We start from the raw sequence: 23,706 nt of genomic DNA, 5'->3' as shown, positions 1-23,706 counted from the left end.
TTCTTTTCAATCGCTAAATTTCCGGACTTGAAGATCAATTCTAGGGTTTTTGGAGACCCAACTCCGATTTTCATAACCCTATTACAAAATACCAGGTATTATGCAAATCCGTTAATGACAAGTTAAAATGGTAAACCTTACATCAATCGTATACTACTAAATTTTACTCCCTTTTAAGTCTTGAGGCATCATATGGTAAAATAAGAAGCAAACATGACCAAAGAATGCATATGACGCCAGTGCTACACCACTACCATCGGTGACTGCATGCAGTAAACCAGAACAAATCCCCTTAACTGCCTTATAACTCTGCTGTAAAACCTTTCAGCCAACAAGGCTAGAAAAACCAAAAACAGTCTCCCATCATGATCCTAAACACACAAATCCCAGCCCAGCTGACCGGGGTTTACCTAATAGAGAACCATCTTTACAGAAGCCTTGAAAAAATTTCTTACCTCACAGTCCAACTAGTCCAAGCTTGAATATGAACTGAATCAAAGTGACTCATAAATTACTCAAGAAATCCCACGAAACGTTTTCTCACCTCCAAGCCCATTGATCTATCCTTACGTTGTATTAATAAGAGGTTTATTTTTGTAACAATATAATTTTGAACTCTCCTAGCTCATTCCAGGCTCAAAATTAACCAGCAAAATGGTGCGGTACCAAATTGACCCACACAAGAACAGGAACATAGCAGATCATGAACCATCAATGTTAGCTAGGCACACTGATCAGCATTACAACCCTACCAGTATTAGGAGATTAATTATCAGCAGACCTGTCCCCCCTGTCCTCATCAGACTGCATGATAATATCTTATGTATTATAACAGAATATATGAAGAAATGGACAAATCAAAAAAACCAAATGGTGTCAAAAAGAATTAAGAATTGAGTTTCTTACAATAGAAATTTAATACAAAATACTGAGTTTTTGGTTGCCCCCAGAGGGGGGGGGGGGTCGGGTTGTTTTACAAACCTTTCCTAGCCTCACTTCCTCCGTCCACCAAACTTATGTACTGTGTATCTTAAATGCGGAAGCACCCCAATAGATTGTCATCTTTTTGAAATTATCTTACAACAAAATGGCTGAGACCAACAAGTTAGTTTTCAATATAAAAGAACTCTAGATGGGAAAAAGACCTCACACCATTTTTCCTTGGTTGACTTGTACATAAGGAGAAAATGGAAAATGGCACCATGGCGCCAGAAGAAGCAATTACAAACTTAGTGGCGCACCTTATTAGCTTCGCCCTTCTCCAGGCACTTGTCAGTGATCCTGAAATTTGCATAAAGTTGAAGGGGGCAATAGCAAAAAGGGCAGATACCAGGCAAAGTAAGTATCCTTCAGTCAACTACATCTTCTTTCACTTTCTCCACTTTCTTCAAATCATAAAGTTTATTGAACCCAATCAACAGCAATAGAATCCAATAAAAACCAAGTGTTACAGCTTGTGACTAACAGCCAAGAGGCCCAGGACCATAAAGTTGCATGCCAAAATACTGCAGCTCATGGTAGACATTTCATGGTAGACATTGCTTTCACATTCAATCAAGGCAAGAAAGAACTCACTTTAACCTTGACCAAGAAGCAAGCAAGTGAAGAGACGGAGCCATACTGGAGATGCAGCACTCAAGGGTATGCCTTCATGCACCATTTTAGTTTTGCTTCCAGATGAGATGTTCAAACAAAGGGGGACAGATGATGGGTTGCAACAGTATGCTGAAGATGTGTTGTTAATCTGAGGTTGCCTCGCCCTTGTTGCCCCAGCTTACTCTACACCAGAACCACCAACAAAAGATAATTGAAACAAACTACAAAAAGGTAACTCATACAAAAGTCATAGTAGAACCAGACAAAAAGCAGGTATATACCAGCAACAAGAATCTCTAGTCCACCCAACCAAGATGTCACTTAAAACCGGGACAATCTTTTTCGCTTCCTGTTCTTTTTGAGGACAAGAGCTTTCCTGGAACTATTCTTTGAATTGGGGAGAAAACCCACTACAGATGCAGGCCTCCCAACAGATGTTCTTCCCTTCTTGGCCACCCACTTCAGTGGTAAATTATTTACTAGACTACCAATGTCATTGGAATTATTTAATTCAACTAGTTTTTGAATTTGGTCAAGCATCAGGCTCATCCAAGCCATTGACTGATCAAGGGAAATTGAATCATCCATGGGTTTTTTCCACAGATTAACCAAAATTTCTTTGAATGACTGAGATGCCATGGAAGGCTGATAACCTTGATTATTTTCACACACCATATTGACCTTGATGACATGCTTACAAAAGTTTCCCTGCATTGACCATTCACAATCACAAAAAGCAAACTCTGACCCAGGATTCCAGACCAGATGTGTTTGACTACTGTCCTTTTGACTCACAACCTTGGCAAAGAGGCGGTCCTTATCATCCAAGATAACAGCAGTATCCGGAATTTGCAGTGCTCGATGCCATGATGTGGAAGCAATATACTCCTCTTTAACATTTTGGAAGGAATCACTTTCATCTGCATAGCGGTCAAGCCAGTAGATTGGATGCAACTCTGTTATCAGCTTGTGCACCAGCCAATCGACTCTTTGGAGTGCACCAATATGTGAATCATCATAGAGTTTGAGTTTCAGCTTCACATGATAAGCTTCAATGGCACCAGATGCTTCCTGGCTTGCAAGTGGAAGCGCTTTCATGGTTGTAAGCCACATTTCTGGAATGGAAAGAAGTAAAAAATAAATTAAATGTTAGCACAGAGGTTGGAGTGACAATTCCATGACAGAGACTGAGTAGATAGGTAATCTAACCAATCTTAGGAACCCAGCAGGCCTTAAAATACTGCATGAAGTTGGTTTGGTCAACAAAATCTTGGATGAATTCCTCTAATGCACCCACATAATCTGCACCATTCCAGATACCATACACTATTTTTCCAAGACGTTTGAAAATTTCTCGTTGAACTTCAATGTTGTTGCACCTCCTGATGATGTTCCTCAGCCAAGATCTACGAACACGCCAAAGGCAAAAAAGAACAGGACAGCAAAAAATATCCCTAAAAGACCAACCATTATAGCATCATATTATTACAGACGCACAAATAAAAAGTTAAAACTGGATATTTACATCAAGAACATCTTACCTGATTGGATCAATCTCTGCAGCTGCATCATCTACTAAAAACCCATTTATCTTCCAAGCAGAATCAACGGCACGAGCTCGTTCCTTAAGAGCTTTCATCCATTTTGACATGTCCTCCTTCGCAACAGAACGCGTAATGATCCATGCAACAGGGAGGGCATGTAACCTTGAGTCGAATACAAGAACAGTAGACAGTGGGTACTACAATCAAACATGAAACACCATAAAATTCCTATCCAGTAGATTCATGCAAACATTTATAAATCAAGACACCACCAACCTTGAGTTTCTTTATGCCAAATGTTGAATCAGCAGCCATGATACTCTGATGGCCAAAACGGATCATTTGTTGTAACTGCCAATCTGTTTGAATCCCTAGAATGAAAGGATCTGTATCAGAGCAATCCTGATAAAAGAATACATACTTCTTATTGCGCTCAACCCATAATCGTACACTAGCCTGATCATCCAGATCCAATTCATGTGTTGATCGCTTGATGATCATCCCAAGTTTGTGGACATACTGGGAGGCAAGGCTGCTAACTTTTGCATTTGCACCACAGTAGCGTTGAACACCTTCAATATGCTTCTGCAAGACATTTTCCTCTGGTATTCCAAGATAAATCATGGACATTGTCTGCTGCTGGATCTCATTAGAAATATATGGTACTTTCTTGGCACCAGGACCAATGGCATCTCTATCAAGTGGTCCATGACATACAAAACCTGATTTATTTACATGACGTCTCTCATAGTATATAATGAGTGCAACTGAAGGACGAGCATACAAACGCTTAACTGCGAAACGGCACTGACAGCCCCGCATGGACTGTGGCCTTGCAGCTCGGTTTCTGGTATTGAGTCGATATTTCCTGCTTGGCAATATACTTCCGCCCTCTCCATAATTCTCAGGACCAAATGAGCACCAATACCTATGCAAAGAGAAAACCTCCAAAAAATTACAAACCGAAAGGTAATTCCAACCCCTCACCCTAAAGGTTGGGCAAGTGCATCAAGACAGAATCATATTACACAAGACCAACAGATCAATCAATTTAGTTGATCTAATAGATATTCCACATTCTACATGCTAATTAAAATACATAGCAACCACAAATCAGGATATTTTTTACACTCCTCAATCAAAGGCATGGCCTCATAGAATGATCAATGGTACTTAGAAAGCATATAGAATTTCATTCCTTCTAAAAATGATGGCATGCATAGTTTGATGAATAGACACACCAAATATATGTTATAGCATTAAAAAGCAACTTTTTATCTCTAATTACCAGAAGCACAAAGAATACAATAGGGCCAGTCAAAATTGAAGGCTGAAAATTAAAGACTTACACCCTATACTCCAAATACTCATCATTCTTGTAACTCTTTAAACTGCCCTTTTCCCGTTTTCTTCCTCTCTCAATGTGAAAGCGTGTTGGGCACTCCACATTAGAACATTCTCCCAGTATGAATTCATCAACTCTGTCATAAGGAATGAGGGCTACCTCATCATGGTGCTCATCAGTTCCATATTTGGTCCAGTTCAAATCAGCAGCAGAAAAATCCTCCAGCGGGGGATCTTGAACTGGAATATCAAGGATGGAATCTTTTATCTCCATCAGCTCCTATATGTCCTTTGATGAAAGGAGGCTCCTGAAACAACAGATAATTTATCAAACATTATTAATGAAATAATGATGTATGGAAACAAAAAATCAACCCAAGACACCGAATTTGTTAGTGAAGAAGAGGAAGCCACCTACAAAGTCTGACAACATTAATACAATCAGGAAACACACAAGCCGAATAGAATCTGGAAGCAAAAAATATGACTCCTACTTGATAAGCTGAACTGATGTTGATTATAATTCCTAAGGAATGACCCTAGATTCTTCAAAGAATTACTACGAAAATGTAATAAAAAGATAGATAAAACCATCCAATTTAGGCTATAGAATCTACCAATCCTTCTGATTGATAACTTTTAATATCAAATATTCGCCGGAGCTAGTCCCTTCAACTCCTGTGTTTAAAATGATTATTAGAACCCAAGGTGCTAAAATTGGACAAAGAAAATCTGCACAAACAAATTCTCTAACCAATGAATCGAGTTTGAATAGTTTAACAGTTCGTAACCCATTGAATAACGAACACTGAGAAACTTGTAATATTTCAACCTTTACTTAAATGAATGGTTAACAAAAAGAAGTTCATGAGAAAAATGAACAAATCTCCATAGTGTCAACAGATTAAGACTTCGAATGCCAATGAATACATCCCAAAATATTCTATCTGAAACAAAGAAAGAAAATAAACGATTGGAACTGAAATGGTACCTTAAAATTATTCCATCACTAGCAGACGAAAAAATTGTAGACACGAGAAGAAAAAAAATGAGAGAGGATATCAGTAGAGTTCACTGTTCGAACTTGGAATTGCGGTTGCAGGTTTGCGCGCGTTGGGGTGGAGACCGAAAAATAAAAATTATAACTAGGGTTTTGGTGTTCAATGAGTCGGATTCGTATCGGTGCTATCATATTTTTGGTTGAACCAGTCGGATTCAAGACAAAATCGTGGTACTATCACAGAGGGTCGAACCCTGCATTGAGAAGGTAAGGGGATTTTTTATTTTTTTGGTATTGGTGTTTTTTTAATACTGAAAATGAAATGCCGTCTGTCGATTCTACTACCTCTCCACTGAGAAATATGGATCTTTACCACTCAACCAACCCTACATTACCTCTCCACTGAGAAATATGGATCTTTACCACTCAACCAACCCTACATTGGTGAGGTAAGGAAATATTACATATACTATCACAAAGAATCGAAGCCCTAAATCTCTTCGCCAAAAAGTGTTGATCATAACCAATCAAGCAATCTTGTGATGGTAAATTCTTTATGATTACTTTTTTATTAAAACAATTATCAATAATTATTGTATAAATAATATAGTGCTAGCATTGTCGTTTATCCAATCCAATAAGAAAAGCTAGAATCTTCGAATTAAAAAAGAAAAAATAATTACATATTGACCCCTTAAATTTGCAATTTAATCATATCTACTAGCTTTAATAAGAAATTCATTATAAATACCCTTTATTGTTATTAATTATTATCATCATTCAGTTTTACTAGTTAAAAATAAGAGGGTATTTATAGCTGATTTATTTTTAAGAATAGTATATGTAATTACTAACAGATTTAGGGAGTGTATATGTAATTTTTCTTAAATTAATATTGTTCTGATATTTATTTTTTAAAATTTTATTAAATATTGATCTGTAATTAGCCTTCCTTTTTCTCTAAGGAAAAGCAGAACCTAAACCAAGATGATCCTTATGAATTTTCCTATTGGTCACCGTGTTGGTATAAGCTCTAGGGCCCAAAGAGCATCTCTTGTCCATGTAAATTCCGAAAATTTATTATAGAATCGAGCAGGGATGCAATTTCTCCTTTTGATATATTTTGTCATTAGATACAAAAAGAATGAAGCCCAATTCTCTTAGGCTTGGAAAGGTAAATTTATAAGATTTATAATATTTAAAGAAAAAATCATTTTTTTTAAAAGTGATGTTCTTCTTTTTGTGTGCATATCCAACATTGCGCCTGTTTCCCCCAAATTAAGAATCCGGATCCTCACCCAGTCGGACCCCGACGGGTTCCCAACCACACAAAACAGTGGGACCCACGGATGAAATTTTAAAAAAAAAATTTGTTTTTTCCAAAAAGTGTTTTTCACCGTGGGCTCCATTGCTTTGTGTGGTCGGGAACCTGTCAGGCGAGCTAATCCTCCCAAATTAAGGGGGGGAAGCTTTTGTCTCTAAAAAGAAACACAAACTTTTGATATATCAGAACTCATACACTCATAAAATGGTTTACTGATGTAGCATTAAAACCCTCCTTTGAATCTATAGTATGAAGATTGTAGAACTTAATAAGATATGTAATTTCAAGGTCAAGTAATATAAACGCTTTATATTTTCTGTCAAAAAAAATTACACATTGTAATTCCAGATCAGTTTCCATGCAATTCGAATTTAAATAGACAGAGACCCATGCTGTATTGGATCCTCTTTCTTGACAGAGAGAGGATTGTACTTCCTCACACATCTAAGAAGGGAGCTCACCACAAAATACTGATTGTATCATAAGAAGAAACTGGGGAGGGTTTGAGCTTATAAGCACGGCAAGCATCCTTGCCATCACAGAGGCATCTTTTGAGGTGGTTGATTAGAACCTGACTAGCTATGTTCTATTACACAAGGAAATAAGTGGACTGCATCAAAATGGCTGGGTGTCATGCTGAAGATGAAATTGGCCAAAGCTTCAATGGAAAAAATAACAACATGCAGATGTAGAAAACTAAGAAATTGCATGCAGATGCATATACTATAGTCTACTCAAAACAGTAAAAAATATAGCATTTCACCCAATGCTTTGATCCTCTGTGAAGAAAAGATTGTAAGAAACAGTTAAAACATGATATTGTTGATGCAACCACCCAACCAGTGCTCCATGTAACAATGACAGTCTCACCATAAAACATTGATATTTTGACTAAACCAATCCATATTTTTCTTATCTTAACCCATGAATTGAACCTTTGAGAGAGAAGTTCCCAATAAATAGAAAAGATCCCCATCTACTACATCACAAGGAAATAAACCACAATTGAGCCACCACCATTGAAGACTTGTACACACGCAAGGTGGGGTTTACATAATATAAAAAATTAGGAAGACAATATAATATTACCCACCAGTAATATACCGTGAAATCTACAATAAAAATTATGCAAGATTGTGAAGGGGACAAGGGAGTGTGGGAGGAACAATAAAAGTCAAACGAATAAATAGAAGAAACTGGGGCTCTCTGAGTTACCGGCGCGCTTCCTGACCTTTGGCATTAGAGTTTCAAGAACATCAGTGTGTTGTTCAGCCAAATGCTCAAGCTTGTCCTGTACAAACCCAAACAACGAAATGTACACAAAGGTTCTCACTGCAGGGAACAATATGAAAGCGTATAGAAGGCCAGAAGTATGATAAAAATCTCAACTTCAGGGCTGTAACCAGGCTTGCCCTGTCCTTGGTGCTAAGTGCTGCATAAGAAATCATGTAACAAATGAATAAGGATACAAATACCTTAAAAGAAACAAAGTAGAAAAACAGAAAGAGTAGAAATCACCAGACAACAGATTAACACTTGAAAACAAAAACAAAAAGGGTACAGATCAAATGGGAAGCGAAATCAAGAAAGTTGAGCATCAAACGGTTGTAAGAAAGTTTCAGGATCAAATATTTTCTTTATGAGTGTGTTAGGGGATAGAGATAAAAAAAGAATGTACAAAATCTGATCATGCAAACTTGAGTAGATATATGTGGACCAGTTACCTGGTCTATAGGTCAATCAAGGGCTAGCATGCTCGTAAATACAGATAAGCATGTCATTCAATACATATGGCTGATATTGAATCTCAGCTAGCAAATCTGAATTCAAAAGGTTCTTTGCAGAACCGAAAAGGATCACAATCTAATTCAAAAGCCAGCACACATCAACTTCAGACACTGTATCCCTGGATCAAAAGAGAGGAAGTAGTCTTCATTTGGATTATGCTTTGAGAGGACGTACTACTGCTGTATCATGTGTGTAACTAATATGCTCTTAACATACCATTCACCATCTAAAGGCGGTTTAATTCATTAAAGGCTTTATTATCCTTCTTTAAAAAATTATAATTTATTTAGGGCATTCTCAATTTTTACCTAAACAACATAATTGCACTGTGTTTACTCAGTGTTTAATCTCAATTTACAAACCTACTTTACTGTGTGCAGAAATTTTTTATCCAAAGTTGAAAAGATCAGAGTAGATTTTTATCCTTTTTTCATACAGATGTTTTCATATATCGATGCCCTAGAACTCCAGAATCCCATCTTTCTAGTTAATGTCTCTGTATGTCTCCTCCTTAACCTAATGAACTTCCTCTTCCATCAAAAGAATATATATATATATATTGAAGACCTGAATTGTGAAGACAGAAAAAGAGAAGAAGAAAAAAAACTCCCGATAATGTGAAAGCAAATGGGGCAAGCAATCTGTGTAGCACAACAATTCACGCAGCTATATATATAGAATGCACGATTATTGAACGGCCAAAGGTATTCATATAATTACTTATCCAAATCTTGAACAGCGATATCAGAAACTATGGAGATTACAATCATCATGATATCAGGGTTTATTTGAAACCAACTCATGCTGCAGATGACATTAAATACTCAATTTTCTCACAATGCTTGGTAACTACAGCAACACACAGAAAATTTTCCCCATAATAAAACATAATAATTGAATTGTTGAGCAATTTTTATCACCTTTTACGGAGGATTTCTTCTGGTACCAAAACTCTGAAAACAGCATAGTGATGATTCAAGCTTTTCTCTCCTTGCAATCTATATACACTACCCAAAGCACCAGCGTTTGGATTTGGAAAAGCATAAAAAATACGTCGTATTCTTTGATGAACAAGCGCCATAGCACACCTACAAGATTGGATAAGTGGAAACTCAGTTGGAGTAGGGCATTTTGCAAAACAGATAGCCAAGTTAATGACCTACATGGCTTTCTTTCAAGATTCATTTCAAAATTACTTTTTCCCCTACCACTCTGGGCAAGTTTATTGCTTCAGCCAAAGGGAACACTTATGTGTCCAATGGAACACTCTATTGAACAAAGGAGAGGGAAAATTCAAAATAACCAATCTCAACTACAGAAAGAAGATATACACAATCCGGTGTAAATTCATTACAAACAATAGATTACTTGTGGTTTTTGCCAAAAACAGTACTATTGAAATATTTCAGTTTCCTACACTTACATCGTACATGGCTCCCAAACAAGGAAGATGTCAAAACCAGTGCAAAGATAAGGCCGAACAGCTTCAGATGCTAAATTATTAGTACATGTTTTCAAGACCATCTCAGCAGCATCCTGAAATAGTGTAACATAACGGTAAGAATTTAAACACTCAAGGCCTATGATGAAGTTACTGATAAGTTTAAAAACTAAATTTTATGTTAGGCAGCAGAAACTATATCTGAACTATATAGTGAGCCATTCAGATTAAATAAACGACCAAGTCAATGAAAAGAGAGTTAACGCTCACTTCTGCAGTCTCTGTCTTGTGCCTTTTTGCTGGTAGGCTCATGGAAGAAGACTGCACATCATCCCCTTGAAGAGATTGACCTTCCAAGTATGATCCAGGGAACAGGCGCCTATCCCTCTGAGCAGCATATTCAATAGCAACAAGGGCTGCATGTCGTAATGGATGCCAGTAATGAGGAGTTTGAGCATGTGATCGATACTCTGACCATCTCCTAGGATATAGACAAGAAACACCAGTATATGATAATTGATGATCATCAATTACATGGTCTGAGAGTCGAGGTTCACCAATTGCCACTCCATTTAAATCAGGTTCCTGGACTGGAGAATCCACTTGTTCACTATGCCTAGCTTCCAAGACAGTATTACCTGAGGGATTGTCCCACACACATGTTTGGTCACGTGCATTAGCAATTACTTGCCTTACTGACGGATCAACTACTATTGCCGAATTGACTACCTGCTAGGGGAATGCAAACACATTAGAATGAGAGGATGATTCATTATATTCTAGTGCTAATCACTGGATAAGAAGATGGTATAATGTGGTTAGTCAAATCACCAATGGAAGAGAAAAATAGAAATATCATATCATAGAAACAACTCAAACAAGAGAGCAAGTCCTTGTAAGAATATCATCCATCGAGCATGAAACTGAATGAATTTCATACAGGAACTCAGTACTAGAATTCTCAAGGCAGTTCTCTTTCTTTACCCCGTGAAACCATTTTAGCAACTGAGGTAAGATTTGCCAAAACGGCATAACTGTGTCCAATTCATAGCAGCACTATAATTTACAAGTAATTCCCATATGCAGGTAGGCGACAGAAACAGAGATGAGCATAAAGTGAGTAAAACACAAGGAATCAAAGGACTTGATAGCCAAACTTATTCTAATCCAAACCCATTGTTTTAAAACTATAAGCCATCTTTTTCTTTTCAATACCTAACAATTTATAATGAAATATAATCTTTGAAATCTTTTGATGCAGGAATGGAACCGCCTTTTTCCAAATTCTTTTATGCCAATGATCTGGACCTGCAAAACACTCCAATGTTTGGAGTCATATCCAGTTGACCAAACCCAATAGAGCTGCATGTCCAGGGTCAATTTAACTTAAATGAAGAGTAAACAAATTTAGTGACTTGCAACTCTGTAACAAAATTTACTGAATTCAGAGTTGCAAGTCACTAAGTAACAGACCAAGATACTTATAGGATATTATATTATTTCTGATGATGATATTTCCTTAATTGGTACTGGTAGGATGTGTGTGCAATGGTTTGACTTCTCTGGAGTCTTCAGCTAAGGGTCTTGCTAGGTAACATTTTCATACCTAGGTTATCAATTTTTAAAATGGCTGGTGCTTTTTTGTTAGTCTTAATCTAACTAGGAATCCCTCTTAACTTCTTCAAACCTATGGTTTCCAATGCAGGGACAAGATCAAGAATCTTCAGGTGTTCAAACTTTATCAAAAAGCATAAAGAATAGAGATTTATTTAAGCCTTTTAATTATGAACAATGAATCTATTACTCTCTCTCCTCTTTCTTATTGATTTTCCCATTTCCTCTCCTACTTTGAATCTCCTTAGGTTATACCGCACTTCTCAATACTTCTAATTGGCTTTAATAGAATAATGTTCCAGAATCATCTCCAATTTGCCTCACCTGGTTTAAATTCCAAAATACACATTGAAGCCATAAACCCCAATTTTAGGCAACTAGGGCTAGTTTAGAATCCATAAGAGTCAAAACCCTTATCTATCTTTCTCTCTTTATCTTCTATTGAACTCTCTATGTCTAACAACAACATGGCTTCTTGATTGAAAGACTCCTTGACCAGTGGAAAAAACAAAGAATCTACAAAGGGAAGAACTTCTTGCTATCAATGTCTCCTCATTCTTCTCCTATTCGTCTTCTTCTTCTTCTTCACATTGACAACATTACCCTCAGTCGTCATCTCATTCCCAACCCACAATATTCTAGATTTTAACAGTACCTTCAATAGTCATACTTATCTACATGGTCATTCTAATCCCACTCAAACCAACCAATCAACTTAGACCAGCTTGTTGCGTAGCAATCACCACAACTCTTATAGCAGCTCTCAACTCTGCTACATTTGAATCCAGAAATGTCTGTGTACTACAGGAAAAATAGCTCCATTGTGATCCCTTAAGACACCTCCAACACCTGCTGGAACTGAATTGCCAATGGAGTTGCCATCCACATTGAAATTGACTAAGCTGATGACTGGATACTAGTAAACGAATTAACTGTTTAGCATGGTAAGCAAGACCTCTTAAAAGGAAAGGGGGTGTGGAAGGGAAAGGCTAAAGAGAGACATGCTTTTTCAGGCAAATGTGTGGACTCCCCCATCCCTTCGCTAGTGCAATGTTGTTGTTTAACAAATTTTTATTTTTATTTTTGGGTGGATAAAATAATTTACACAAAAACCGCAGAAAATAAGAAGGGGTAGGAAACTAAAGAACCTGGTCCAGATGCAAAGGAGGTAACATCTAAGCCCTAGGTAACAATAATGAGCCTGCTCCTTAGGTATCATCCATAGGTTTAGGGGTAACCATGTGAAATTTGGAGCTAACATCAAATGAAACGGCTTTCCACAACAAATCTGCACAATGAGTTAGGCATCCATCTTAAGAGATTCTGCACCAATCTCATGTGAGAAATAGTGGCATTGAATGCAAGCTTATCTACAATAACGCAAATAGAATCACCTGAAAAAGCTCGAGTCAACCACTGCCTTGAAAAGGTAAGGAGTCTCCTATTACAGAGCCAAATAGATGCTAAAGTTTTGTTCCAGATAACGAGAGAAAAGGTACAACAGAAAAGAAAAAAGAAGGTCAGCGTCCACAATACCATTCCAACACATGATACAAGAGGGGAAAAGAGGGACATGTCAATGATTAAGGAGGAATGGTGGGAGGTCAGTCAAGGCTTAAGACATCCTCAAATAGTGAAGCTGTATCAGGGAAAATGGACTTTGAACTGAACAGTATTGGACAAAAAGACAGAGGTATGGTGTCTAACAAAAATATTAATTTTAATTGAGCTTTTTACACGGCACCCACTATTTTTGGAGTGAAACTAGTGACCACCCACTATTATGCTATAAATTACATGGCATCCACTTGAAAAATTACAAGTTACCCACAGTTAAGTTTTGTTGTTAAATGGCAGGTAAAATTATGTAAATGCCTTTTGGGCAAGGAAATTACAAAAGTACCCCAACTTACTCAACAGGAACCTAAACCCACCGTATCTCTCTCTCTCTCTATGCAACCTATCTTCTCCAACCACCCCCCTTACAACCATCTTCTCCGACACTCCTCTACAGGTTTCAATAATAGGAGATTTGTGTTTGATGACGATAATAATGATGGCCAGACAGTTCCCCTGAGAGGTTGGTTCCTATGGAGAACAAAATTTAAGCCGATGAGAAAATGAAAGAAGACTGTTTGTCGGTTTTCCTCAAATTCTCTTTGAATTTGATTTGAAATGCAGGAGAGGTGGTTTTTTGGCAACGGAAAATGAGTGGGATACTTTTACCAGCGAAAAATTCCAGCGAAGTTGACTTGATTGGCGCGAAGGAGTAGAGGAGGGTTTGGAAAGAGGTTTTTTTCAAAAGAAAAGCAGAGAGGCTACCAACTACGAAGATTTTAATGGAAAAAAAATTCATTTCCATAATTCAAAGAGGCAATAGAGATCTCCGTATCCATGAAAGTCCAAACATCCACACCTGAATTCCTCAAAATTGATCTGAAATCATCCTAATCCATCGTAACAAAGATATTCCTAAATTGCACCTGATTTTTCTCGGAAGACCTAGAGTTTTGATATCACACAATCTGCATACCGATCAGATCTCAGTTTTGATATCACATAATCTGAGTTTGATTCATTTGTTTTTAGTTAGACTGGTTGCTAAAGGGTTCTGATTTGACAGAATTTAATGGGAATGGTGTGTTTTTGTGGAGATTTTTTACGGTTTTTCAGTTGCTTAGGTCTTGATTCTCTTATGGGAATGGTGTGTCTTTGTGGAGATTTTTTTACGGTTTTTCAGTTGCTTAGGTCTTGATTCTCTTGAAGGAAAGACAATTTTGAGGTCATTTCGATTGGTACTCTTGGGAGCAATTGGGCGATGAAGGGGCAGGATTTCGATCAGTCGCTGGTGATGAAGATATAGAAGGGGCAACAATGTCGAAGGTTGTCTATGAAGGGTGGATGGTCCAGGATGGTCGGAGGAAGATCGGCCATTCGTTCATCCATATGCGATATTTTGTTCTCGAGTCTCAAATCCTTGCTTACTACAAGAAAAAGCCACAAGACAATGTAGTAAGTTTATACTCGGTGTTGTGAGTGATTTCTTGAATATGGGCGATTTGATCAGCAACAGTAGAGGATTTTCATAACAAAGAGTGACATATCCTGAGTATGAAAAGGGGTTGGATACCAGTCTGAGAAGATAGGTAACAAAGTGAGAGAAGTAGGGGTATTTCCCTGCCCAAAGGGTATTTACGTGATTTGAATTTCAATTTTTGAATGACTTAAATAAGGGTAAGGGCATTTAGGTAATTTTACCCGCCATTTAACAGTAAAACTTAACTGCAAGTAACTTGTAATTTTTCAAGTGGGTGCCATGTAATTTACAGCCTAATAGTGGGTGGTCACTAGTTTCACCTCCAAAATAGTGGGTGCCCTGTAAAAAACACATTTTAATTTAATACAGAAGAAGAAAAATGCTTCCTGTTGTTGTTGCTAATACAGAAGAAGAAAAATGCAAAAGGATCACCATAAAATTGAATAATACGAAATTTTAACTTAAATTCCATTCCACTAACAATCACAAAGAAAGTCCAAACCAAGCTGATACACCATTATCTAAGGAAAACTCAACTATAGATTACCACAAAGGCCAATAGAAAATATGACTTGCATCATTCAAAAGTTTAAACCACATAAGATCATACAACAATTCACACGACCATAGAAGAAAGAAATGCAAGGTATACTGCAGTAACTAATACACCATTGTCTTGTATCTCAAGGAAACACAATAATAAATTACCTGTTCATGACAAGGGCCAGATATTGCAAGTTCAATCGCAGATTTCATGAAGTTGAATATCAATTTTGAGTCCTCTTCACTAAAACCAGTGATGCCATCAATATTGCTGTAGTAAAATGCAAAACACAACCCAAAAAAACAGATCAATAAGTGGAAGCAACACAATAAAATCAGCTTAAAAGTAATTTCTGTGATAAAAAAAACAACAACAGTTCTATCACCATCTATCCTGCAAAGATTATACCATAAAGTTTCCAAGGAACATGTATATGTGTGCATTCCATTTGTGCAATTTCTAATGGAAAAATTACTTTCAGCTTTTCAAAATTAGTACATAACTGAGGATATCTGTAAACAACAACAACAACAATAAGCCTTGTCCCAACTAAATGGGGTCAGCTACATGGATTCTTGCCCTTCAATCAGTTTTGTTCGAGGCCATGCTAGATACAAGGCCCAAGCTATACATATCATTTCTCACCACTTCTCCTAAGGTTATCTTAGGTCTACCCCTAGCTCTTCTAGTTCCTTCAACTAAATGAGGATATCTGTAAAAACCAACAAAAATAAGAACATAACTTGTCACTTACTAGGTTGGAGGATGGTATGATGTAGGCCAAAGCTTGCATTGTTCTTCCCATTCTTCCTTTGACAATGCAGCATATTTAGCTACCTAGGAGTAGTTCACATTTTTCACGTAAAATCAGAATTTTCTTTAATACTAAAAGGACTGGTCCATACAGTAGAACACGAGAAAAGAACTTTAAATTTTGAGGGATCGTGATTCATGACTACAGAAAGTTCAACCAAATAAATAGAAGTTAAAATAAATAACTACAAGTAAAGAGTTCAACCATATACAAATCCAGAAAGTATAAACCAAGACATGGCCATAGTAAAGGGAGGCGGGGAAAAACAATATATAAAATTCTCATATGAAAACTTTTGATGGAAAACATAGGCATAAACTGGTCTTCGAATTATGTTATTTAAACTGCATTCTGGAATAGTACTTCCTAGAAGATCAATCTTTGATAATAGGATGCTTAAAAGTCCAATGGCTCTTCATCCTGGAATATTATTAGATTCATCCTCCCAATCCTTAAAAAACTGGTATTCGGGGAAATCGGGAATGGTACTTGTCCTATTTTTGGACAGACCCTGGGATACCAAACATTCCTGGTAAGTCTCTTTCAGATCTTAAGCATCCTTTTCGAATAGCTCTTTGGTATCAGACTTCTATTCTGATGGCCTTCTCAATTTTCCTAATGCTCTACTTTTGTGTTATAATGTTATTAGCTTATGAACAATGTTCTCTATTCAAATAACCATGATGTTTGGGAATATCTCGTCTCTCTGTCGTCCTCACCACAAAAATTGCAAATATTGATCTTCTCAAATCCTATTTTCATAAACATTCATACAAAATTTCTAAATGGTGGAAATCTTTCTGGAAATTACATATACATCCCAAGCTGAATTTTTTTTTCTTTTGGCGTGTCTTAGATGCGGGAATTCCAGTTGAGGAAATGTTACCAAAATGGAGTGCAATTGATTCCAATTGTGTTCTTCTGGACATAGTGATAAGTCCATCTGACACATTTTCCTTAATCGTGAATGGTTTAAGCATATGTGGGCAGTGGGTCCTTTGGAGTGAAAACTAGAGTTCTCTGTCTCTCCCAGTCATCAGTGCTTCAGCTGTGCATTGGCATCTTTTCCAATAAATCATAGGATTCAATGCACCATTTCAATGTTTGTAATAACTTGCTTTTCATTTGGGAACTAAGAAACAATGGTTTATACAATTGTTCCAGGGTTGATCCTATTTGGGTTCTTTGCAATGTCCAAATTTGGTAAATGACTATAATTTTTTCCCACCAACCCCAATGTTCAGATAAATTGAACATTTAGTAATTGAATTCCCACTTTGCCTAATACAGACATCTAATCTAATTTTACTATGTCTAGGGTTCTTAACCTGAACATGAAAAGTGATGCAGGTTATTCAGCTTTTTATAGGAGGAAAAATTAATGTTAATGATGCCAGGAATAGTGGATACCCCAGAACCCCCGGAACCTATCATTGAAAGTCTGACAAGAGGAATAGATCAAGCCTATCTCTTGAAATTGACACCCAAGGAGATATGATGGAGCAATGGTGATGTACTTGATCTTCTTCCAAAACCAAGGCACAGAAGAATCTGGTCTCCTAAATTAATTCTGGCTTCTTTGTAGGTTTTGGCTGGTCTTCGTAATAGCACTTTTTTGACAACTAAACCATGCATCAAGAACTATTTGGAGAACCAGGTTAAATTTAACTTGAAACGTTATGATGATGATGATGTACAACCTTCTGTAACCTGTCCTTTTTAACTAGGGCATTTTCTTCTCTTTTCATCAAAACAAAAACTGCATCTGGACTACAACAAAGGAAGCAATTGAAGACCTTGATGAGAATTACATTACATTTAAAAGTAGGGATAAGCATAAATTAATGCCAATGATAATAAGAACTTGAATTTCTGGAGAAACAATAATCACTAAAATAACTCAAAAATGATTGAATTTATATAACAAAAGACTTTAAATATCCAAAACAAAGAAAGAAAGAAAAATAAAAAAAAGTTTCCCATTCCTAAGGGTAGAAATACTTTTATTTTTATTTATTTATTTAATTTGGGATGGAGGGGAGAAGGGGTTAGAGAAAATAACACCCAATCTGGCAAATTACAAAATTCCAGTGAAATTTAGTCAAAAAAAAAATGCGGAATGCCCATCTCTTAGTGTTTTTATAAAAAATAATAATAATAAAGAAAAAAGGATACCTAAAGTTTACACTATATCCAACTTTTTCATGATTTTTTTGTTAAATTGTTTTAAAGGGAAAATCTAAATACATTACCAATAATATATTAATGAAGGCCAAATCAGGCAAAGAAATCTTAACATTTGATGCTTTTCTCTTCCATTTGAATATTGGAATGGTTAAATTTACGGAGTTCTATTATAAAACGTAAGATGTTTATTATGTAAACTAGAATCAAGTCATCCTCATGGTTCAAGATATCATCTCGAGGCCCTCTCGCCAACTTAGAAAAAAAAGTTGGCTTGAGATCTTGCCAAGTTGGTGGAATCCCCCTCCCCCCCAACTCGAGGGGTATTAAGCTCACAAACAGTAGTTTCACTAACCTATACATACATGAATGCATGATTGCAGACACACACAGAATTATGTGTACACACGTGCATACATTGCCAGAAAGTCTATAGCAGAGTAACAAACAACAATCCACATAAAATAAAGCAAAATACAATTAATGCAAAATAATGACCCACTTTTGTAATAAAAGGACTCAGCTGATATGAATTTATAAGCTCAAGTATGTCATTCGGCATGGTTGCAGACTGATTCTCACTTTCAAGAGCCAGACATAGGATGACGGATAATTGAGGTTTTCCTGTCAAATAAACCAAGTATCACCATATCAGGTTGCATCTGCAAAAGAGGGGGAAAAATCGTGGAAAACCCATTCTACCCCCCCCCCCCAACCTCCTACGTCCAATTTTGATTCCCACAAGAGTAAGTATCAATTCCAGAATAAAAGCACCATTTCTCGGAAAGAAATAAAAACTCTTGAGTGATAAACAATGAGAGAGAGGGGGGAGATGGAGACTAGGTTTTCTTAATTTAATGATACAACCCACATTGGCTGCATCACCTTAGAGTAACTATCTCACTGAAAGAACTTTGAAACTCTGTAGAACTCAACTATAGTGGCATACAAATTGAGTGGCACTGAGGCAGTATCATGGTTAGTACTACCATTGACATCCTTATGTTCGTCTATTATAGTAAACGACATCAGCACAAGAGATGAAACAATTCTTAGTCATTCCCTCAAAGTCATTGTGCTAACCACTAGCTCCAAGATAATTCAACTACAAAGTTCTCCTGAGTCCAAAAATTGAAGAAATTAAACTTAAAAAGTTCCATGATTTCCACATTCACATCTTATTTTTCTCCTCTACCTTAAGATCCACAAAGTTACCTCTATTTAGCTGAGAAATTTCAAAAAGCCTTCAAAATGAAGGTGGAACTCCCTTATTTTGTTATTACTCAAATAGTCAAATGAATATACTTTTTAGAAAAAGCACAGATTGGAAGCTCTTATGAATGACAACCTATTTTTAAAAATAAATAATCCACATTCCCAAGAATCCAGAAAACAGAAAGTCTAGATTTTTCATTTTGATTGATAGCAGGAGAAAAACATAGTCTAAGCTTATACCGTGCACCCTAAATTACAGCATCATGTGTTAGCAAGTGAGCATCAAATTATTTAAAAGGCAATATTAAGGATACATGATTCAAAATACCTCCTTCAATGCAATTCTTCTGTATCCGCTTCACATGGCGAAGATTCTCCAGTGGTGCAATTTGATTCAACCGCCTAATCATGATTGATATTATGTATCACCAAAGAAGATAACTTCATCAACCATACCAAAAAAACTACAGTGTGGAGAAGAAAATCAAGCAATTTGATATTCACCACTGGCTGGGAGGTTTTCTTGATATTATTGAATAAATAAAAAGGTAATGAGTCAGTGACCTCACAAGTGAGTTGGCAAGCTTACCTTATAAGAGTGTTAGCAAGCTTAGGCTCAATCAATGAAGCGAACACATCAACTGCATGGTACAAGAATAACATCATCATTTATCATGACACATTTTTATGGAATATATGGAAAAGAAAAATAGGAAAAGTTAGTCATTTACCAGTAGGTTGTTGGTTTGTCATACGAGGTGGGTTATTAGGAATATAAAAGATGTCCCATTTGTTCATTTCCAGCTCCATCTTCAATACAATTCCACTTCAAGCACTCCTCCTAACCTATTTTTATAATAAATAACCTCATATTGTAGATTGAAGGAAGCCAAGAATACACACAATGAACACAAATTGCAAGAAATTAGGGTGTGTTGAAGAATCCAAATTGAAAATCCCCCAACATGATTTTTTTTTTTTTTTTGGGGGGGGGGGGGGGGGGGGATGATTATTTAGAACAAAGTTCTTCACCGCCACACTGGATGCAGTTGTCTCTGGCCTCTTCTTCAATCCCTGATGACCAAAATAGAATAGAATTACTTTAGTGACAGTTGCAGTAAATGGGACTAAGGAAAAGAGAGCTGAGTTATAGGGTTTGATTAGTTCAGAGAACTGAATAGAAGCGAAGGGAAGGGAAGTGGCATATGGACCAGTCTTTGTTAAACCAGATTTGGTACCAAAACACTGAAGTGCTTAACTCAAGCAGGAATTGTAACAGGGATTGACCAAAGAAATGTGGTTTCAAGGACATTAAAGAATAATAGGAACCATCCTTTTCTGCAAGTAACTCAAATAAAATATTGACACAAAAACAAGGGAATTGATTTAGATTTATATTGGTTTTCTTTTGATCTGCTTCCAGAAAAAACAAGTTTCTCGTGATAAATGAGTGGGAAATTATTGTAAAAATCAAACCATGATTGAGAGAGATGGAAAACTATTGGAGAAAACCAAACAACACGGAGAGAGTTAGAGAAGTGGGCAATGATAGAAAACAATGCTGGGAGAGAGCTGGAGGGAGAAAGCTGATTTTTACCGGTGCACAGCAAGCACTGCTGTTGATTGATTCTGTGTTAGAAGCAGGCATCCTAGTTCCATGAGAAAACAAGGTTCACGGGGCTGTAAAGGACATTTTGATGGTTCCAACAAATGCACCTCCAATGCACTCACAGTGTCGTCTGAACTCAAGAAGGTTGGGAGGTGATTGGTTGGAGAAAGAGGCACGAAGGTGATTGTTACAAGGTGACAGGCATGGTCGAGGCATGTGGGAGATTGTTCTTGTATTAATTTTTCTGGCCTTGCGGAGAAGATTTTACGTAGAAGAAGATACATACATATATATATATATATGTATATAGACACAAACACACACACATAAAAGAGAAAGTTGGATGTTATCCAATAGACAAAAAGTCTATAACCAGCCATCTTTTATAGTTCTATCAAATTGGCAGCAACATTACCATTGTTGATGAAGACATTAATCAACTTGACCACAGCTTTAAGCTCTACAAGAGGAGATGTAGGCATCAGTCCTCCATGACATCTCTTTGGGTTGATGATGAGTGCAGGGGCTATAATGTCGATAGGACCCAGCTAGTGTGCCCCACAGTGGACCCCACATATGATGGACGGTCAGCCTAGTCATGATTTTATAATTTTGTTCGACATTACAGCATCAATCTTTTATTTAGTAAAGCATGTTTTGTTTATTTTTTGAGTATAGGACGCTTCTAATTTGTTTTAGTGGTAGTATGGTGGGCAGTTCTCTCCACCACAGCAATATATTGAGCACTCGCAGAGATCTTAGTAAGATCTCCTTTTTGGGTACTCAAAAACATGGCATATGAGCATGGTTGTCAAAGCGTCCACCAAGGCACCTAGTTCGGGCAAAGCAACCTGGGGTCACATTGTCGCCTAAGCAATGCCTTGTCCCCTTGATTGGTGCCGCCTTGGTTTTTGTTGCCCTCTATCGCTTTGCCTCACCTTGTCGTCTTGACAACCATGCATATGAGTTAATATCACGCACATCTTGGTAAAATCTTGATTTCTAAGCAAGATCTAGAATATCTTAAAATATTGCAGTAATTCTATGCTTCCAGATCTGGTTTTGATTTCCACAAACAAAAAAAAAACACACACACACACACACATCAACTTGGTGAGATCTCAATCCAACTCAAATTTTTGGCAGACAAAGTTTTCAGATCATGACCACAGCATGTCTGTTGACACCCACTACCAATGGTTGTAGCCCCTTCTGTCTTTTTTTTCTTCCTGTAAAAACACTACAACAGCCTGTGTAATGTTGAAGAAGCATGATAAAAGGCAACTGCTGTATTTCCCTCTGATCATCTTATTCTTAAATTCTGCACCCCTTCTTCTTTCCTCCTCTGTTTCTTTTTCAGTTCTCTAATTTTTTTCCCGGGTTATGACGGTTATCTAGGCCTTCGGCCTAACCAGTTCCGCAGATCCACGAGAACCCTACAACTGCATAGACTAGATAATACTGAGGTTGAATGAAAACCATTCAACTTTCAGAAAGCAATAAAGAGCATTAAACACCTGGTGTGAAGAATCTGGATCCTCAACCCATCGGGGTAGGACAGAGTGCTCCCCGACGGGTTCCTGACCACACAAAACGTGGGGCCCACGGGTAAAATTAAAAAAAAAAAATTGTTTTTCCAAAAAGTGTTTTTCACCGTGAGCCCCACTGCTTTGTGTGGTCAGGAACCATCGGGGGAGCTGATCCGGACTCTGGTGTGAATACCCCAACGGTAACATGAGTTAAACTCAGGGCCTCACGCTTCTTTAAACTGAGAGCAACAACTCAATGCCTATGGTGATTAGATTCCTAAATGAGAACTGCTGGGAGCTTGCCAAATAGTCTCAGCATATCACTTCTTTCACATTCTGAGTGAAGTGAAGAATGTGGCAAAGAAACTTGCGGCGTATGCAGCAGACCACAACAGTCTCTGTTCAGCAATACTATTCCCCCATCTTTTGCTATCTTTTGAGGGACTTGAAGCTCCCAAAACCCCTCTTCCGTAAAAAGCTCATACAAAACTTCAAGACTTTAAGCCATGCAAGAAAGGCTCCCTAAAAATCAAATCACATGTTGACTTATGCAATACCTTAACTATAGCAACACAATTTAAACTGAATAACTTTTGGTGAATCACTAACTTACAGATGCGTATACATGACAAATTGTTTAAAGAGTAACTACACAGAGAAAAGGAGTTTGAAAGCGAGTAATACTAACCTTAGAAGACTAGGGCAATCTTTACAGGGCTTGCAGGAGGAGGTCGACGTCCACGGCGGAAACGGCTGCGGCGACGGCAGGTGCAAGCACTGCAAAGATCGAAGAGAGGGGAGAGAAGAGAGAAGTGGGGAGTGAGACCGTTACGCCGCCGAGAGGTCCGAGGTTTTCTAGGGGATCCGGTTTAAATCGTTTATGGTTGGTTCACTGGTTAAACCAATCGAAGTTTTTAAATAAAACAAACCGAATCCAACGGTCTTGTGTTAATCGTCGATTCCCCTAACTAGGCAACGCGAGCAAGCGTTAAGAGTCTTAAGACTGTAACCAACGGAAGCGACCTGTAGCCTGCAGACCATATAATTAATATTTAATGATCAGTTATATATTTTTAAAATTATATATTAACACAATGTAATAAATAGTGGGACACTTTTTTTT

General features: G+C 37.3%; 2 protein-coding genes across 5 annotated transcripts; both read right to left on the bottom strand.

Moving 5' to 3' along the window:
• Positions 1-136: 136 nt before the first annotated feature.
• On the bottom strand, positions 137-5,693 carry LOC149008964 (SWIM zinc finger family protein). Of its 4 annotated transcripts, XM_089163922.1 has the most exons (8): positions 5,476-5,693; positions 5,102-5,162; positions 4,490-4,792; positions 3,417-4,068; positions 3,138-3,337; positions 2,806-3,050; positions 1,878-2,711; positions 137-1,779 (listed from the first exon to the last, which is right to left on the bottom strand). In XM_089163922.1, exons 3-7 carry the CDS (start codon positions 4,756-4,758, stop codon positions 1,918-1,920), a joined length of 2,160 nt encoding a protein of 719 aa, XP_089020048.1. In that variant the 5' UTR covers positions 4,759-4,792; positions 5,102-5,162; positions 5,476-5,693; the 3' UTR covers positions 137-1,779; positions 1,878-1,917. The 4 variants fall into 4 exon arrangements, with proteins under 4 accessions (XP_089020048.1, XP_089020049.1, XP_089020047.1 ...); XM_089163923.1 differs by lacking the exon at positions 5,102-5,162 and having other exon boundaries at positions 2,806-3,002; XM_089163921.1 differs by lacking the exon at positions 5,102-5,162 and having other exon boundaries at positions 5,476-5,692.
• A 1,332-nt stretch (positions 5,694-7,025) lies between these two features.
• Positions 7,026-23,404, bottom strand: EMB2820 (Cytidine/deoxycytidylate deaminase family protein). The gene is made up of 12 exons (XM_089161807.1): positions 23,272-23,404; positions 20,478-20,519; positions 20,177-20,291; positions 20,035-20,086; positions 19,774-19,847; positions 18,733-18,854; positions 15,987-16,069; positions 15,397-15,502; positions 10,308-10,766; positions 10,020-10,132; positions 9,517-9,684; positions 7,026-8,240 (listed from the first exon to the last, which is right to left on the bottom strand). The coding sequence occupies exons 3-12, from the start codon at positions 20,253-20,255 to the stop codon at positions 8,234-8,236; spliced, it is 1,263 nt and encodes a 420-aa protein (XP_089017933.1). The 5' UTR covers positions 20,256-20,291; positions 20,478-20,519; positions 23,272-23,404; the 3' UTR covers positions 7,026-8,233.
• Between the last annotated feature and the right edge of the window lie 302 nt (positions 23,405-23,706).

The sequence above is a fragment of the Hakea prostrata genome, chromosome 7, assembly GCF_041222555.1.
Source record: "Hakea prostrata isolate BN-2017 chromosome 7, UWA_Hpros_2, whole genome shotgun sequence".
NCBI classification, from domain to species: Eukaryota; Viridiplantae; Streptophyta; class Magnoliopsida; order Proteales; family Proteaceae; genus Hakea; species Hakea prostrata.
Note: the sequence above shows the minus strand (reverse complement) of the source record. Positions and strands in the feature narration are given on the sequence as shown.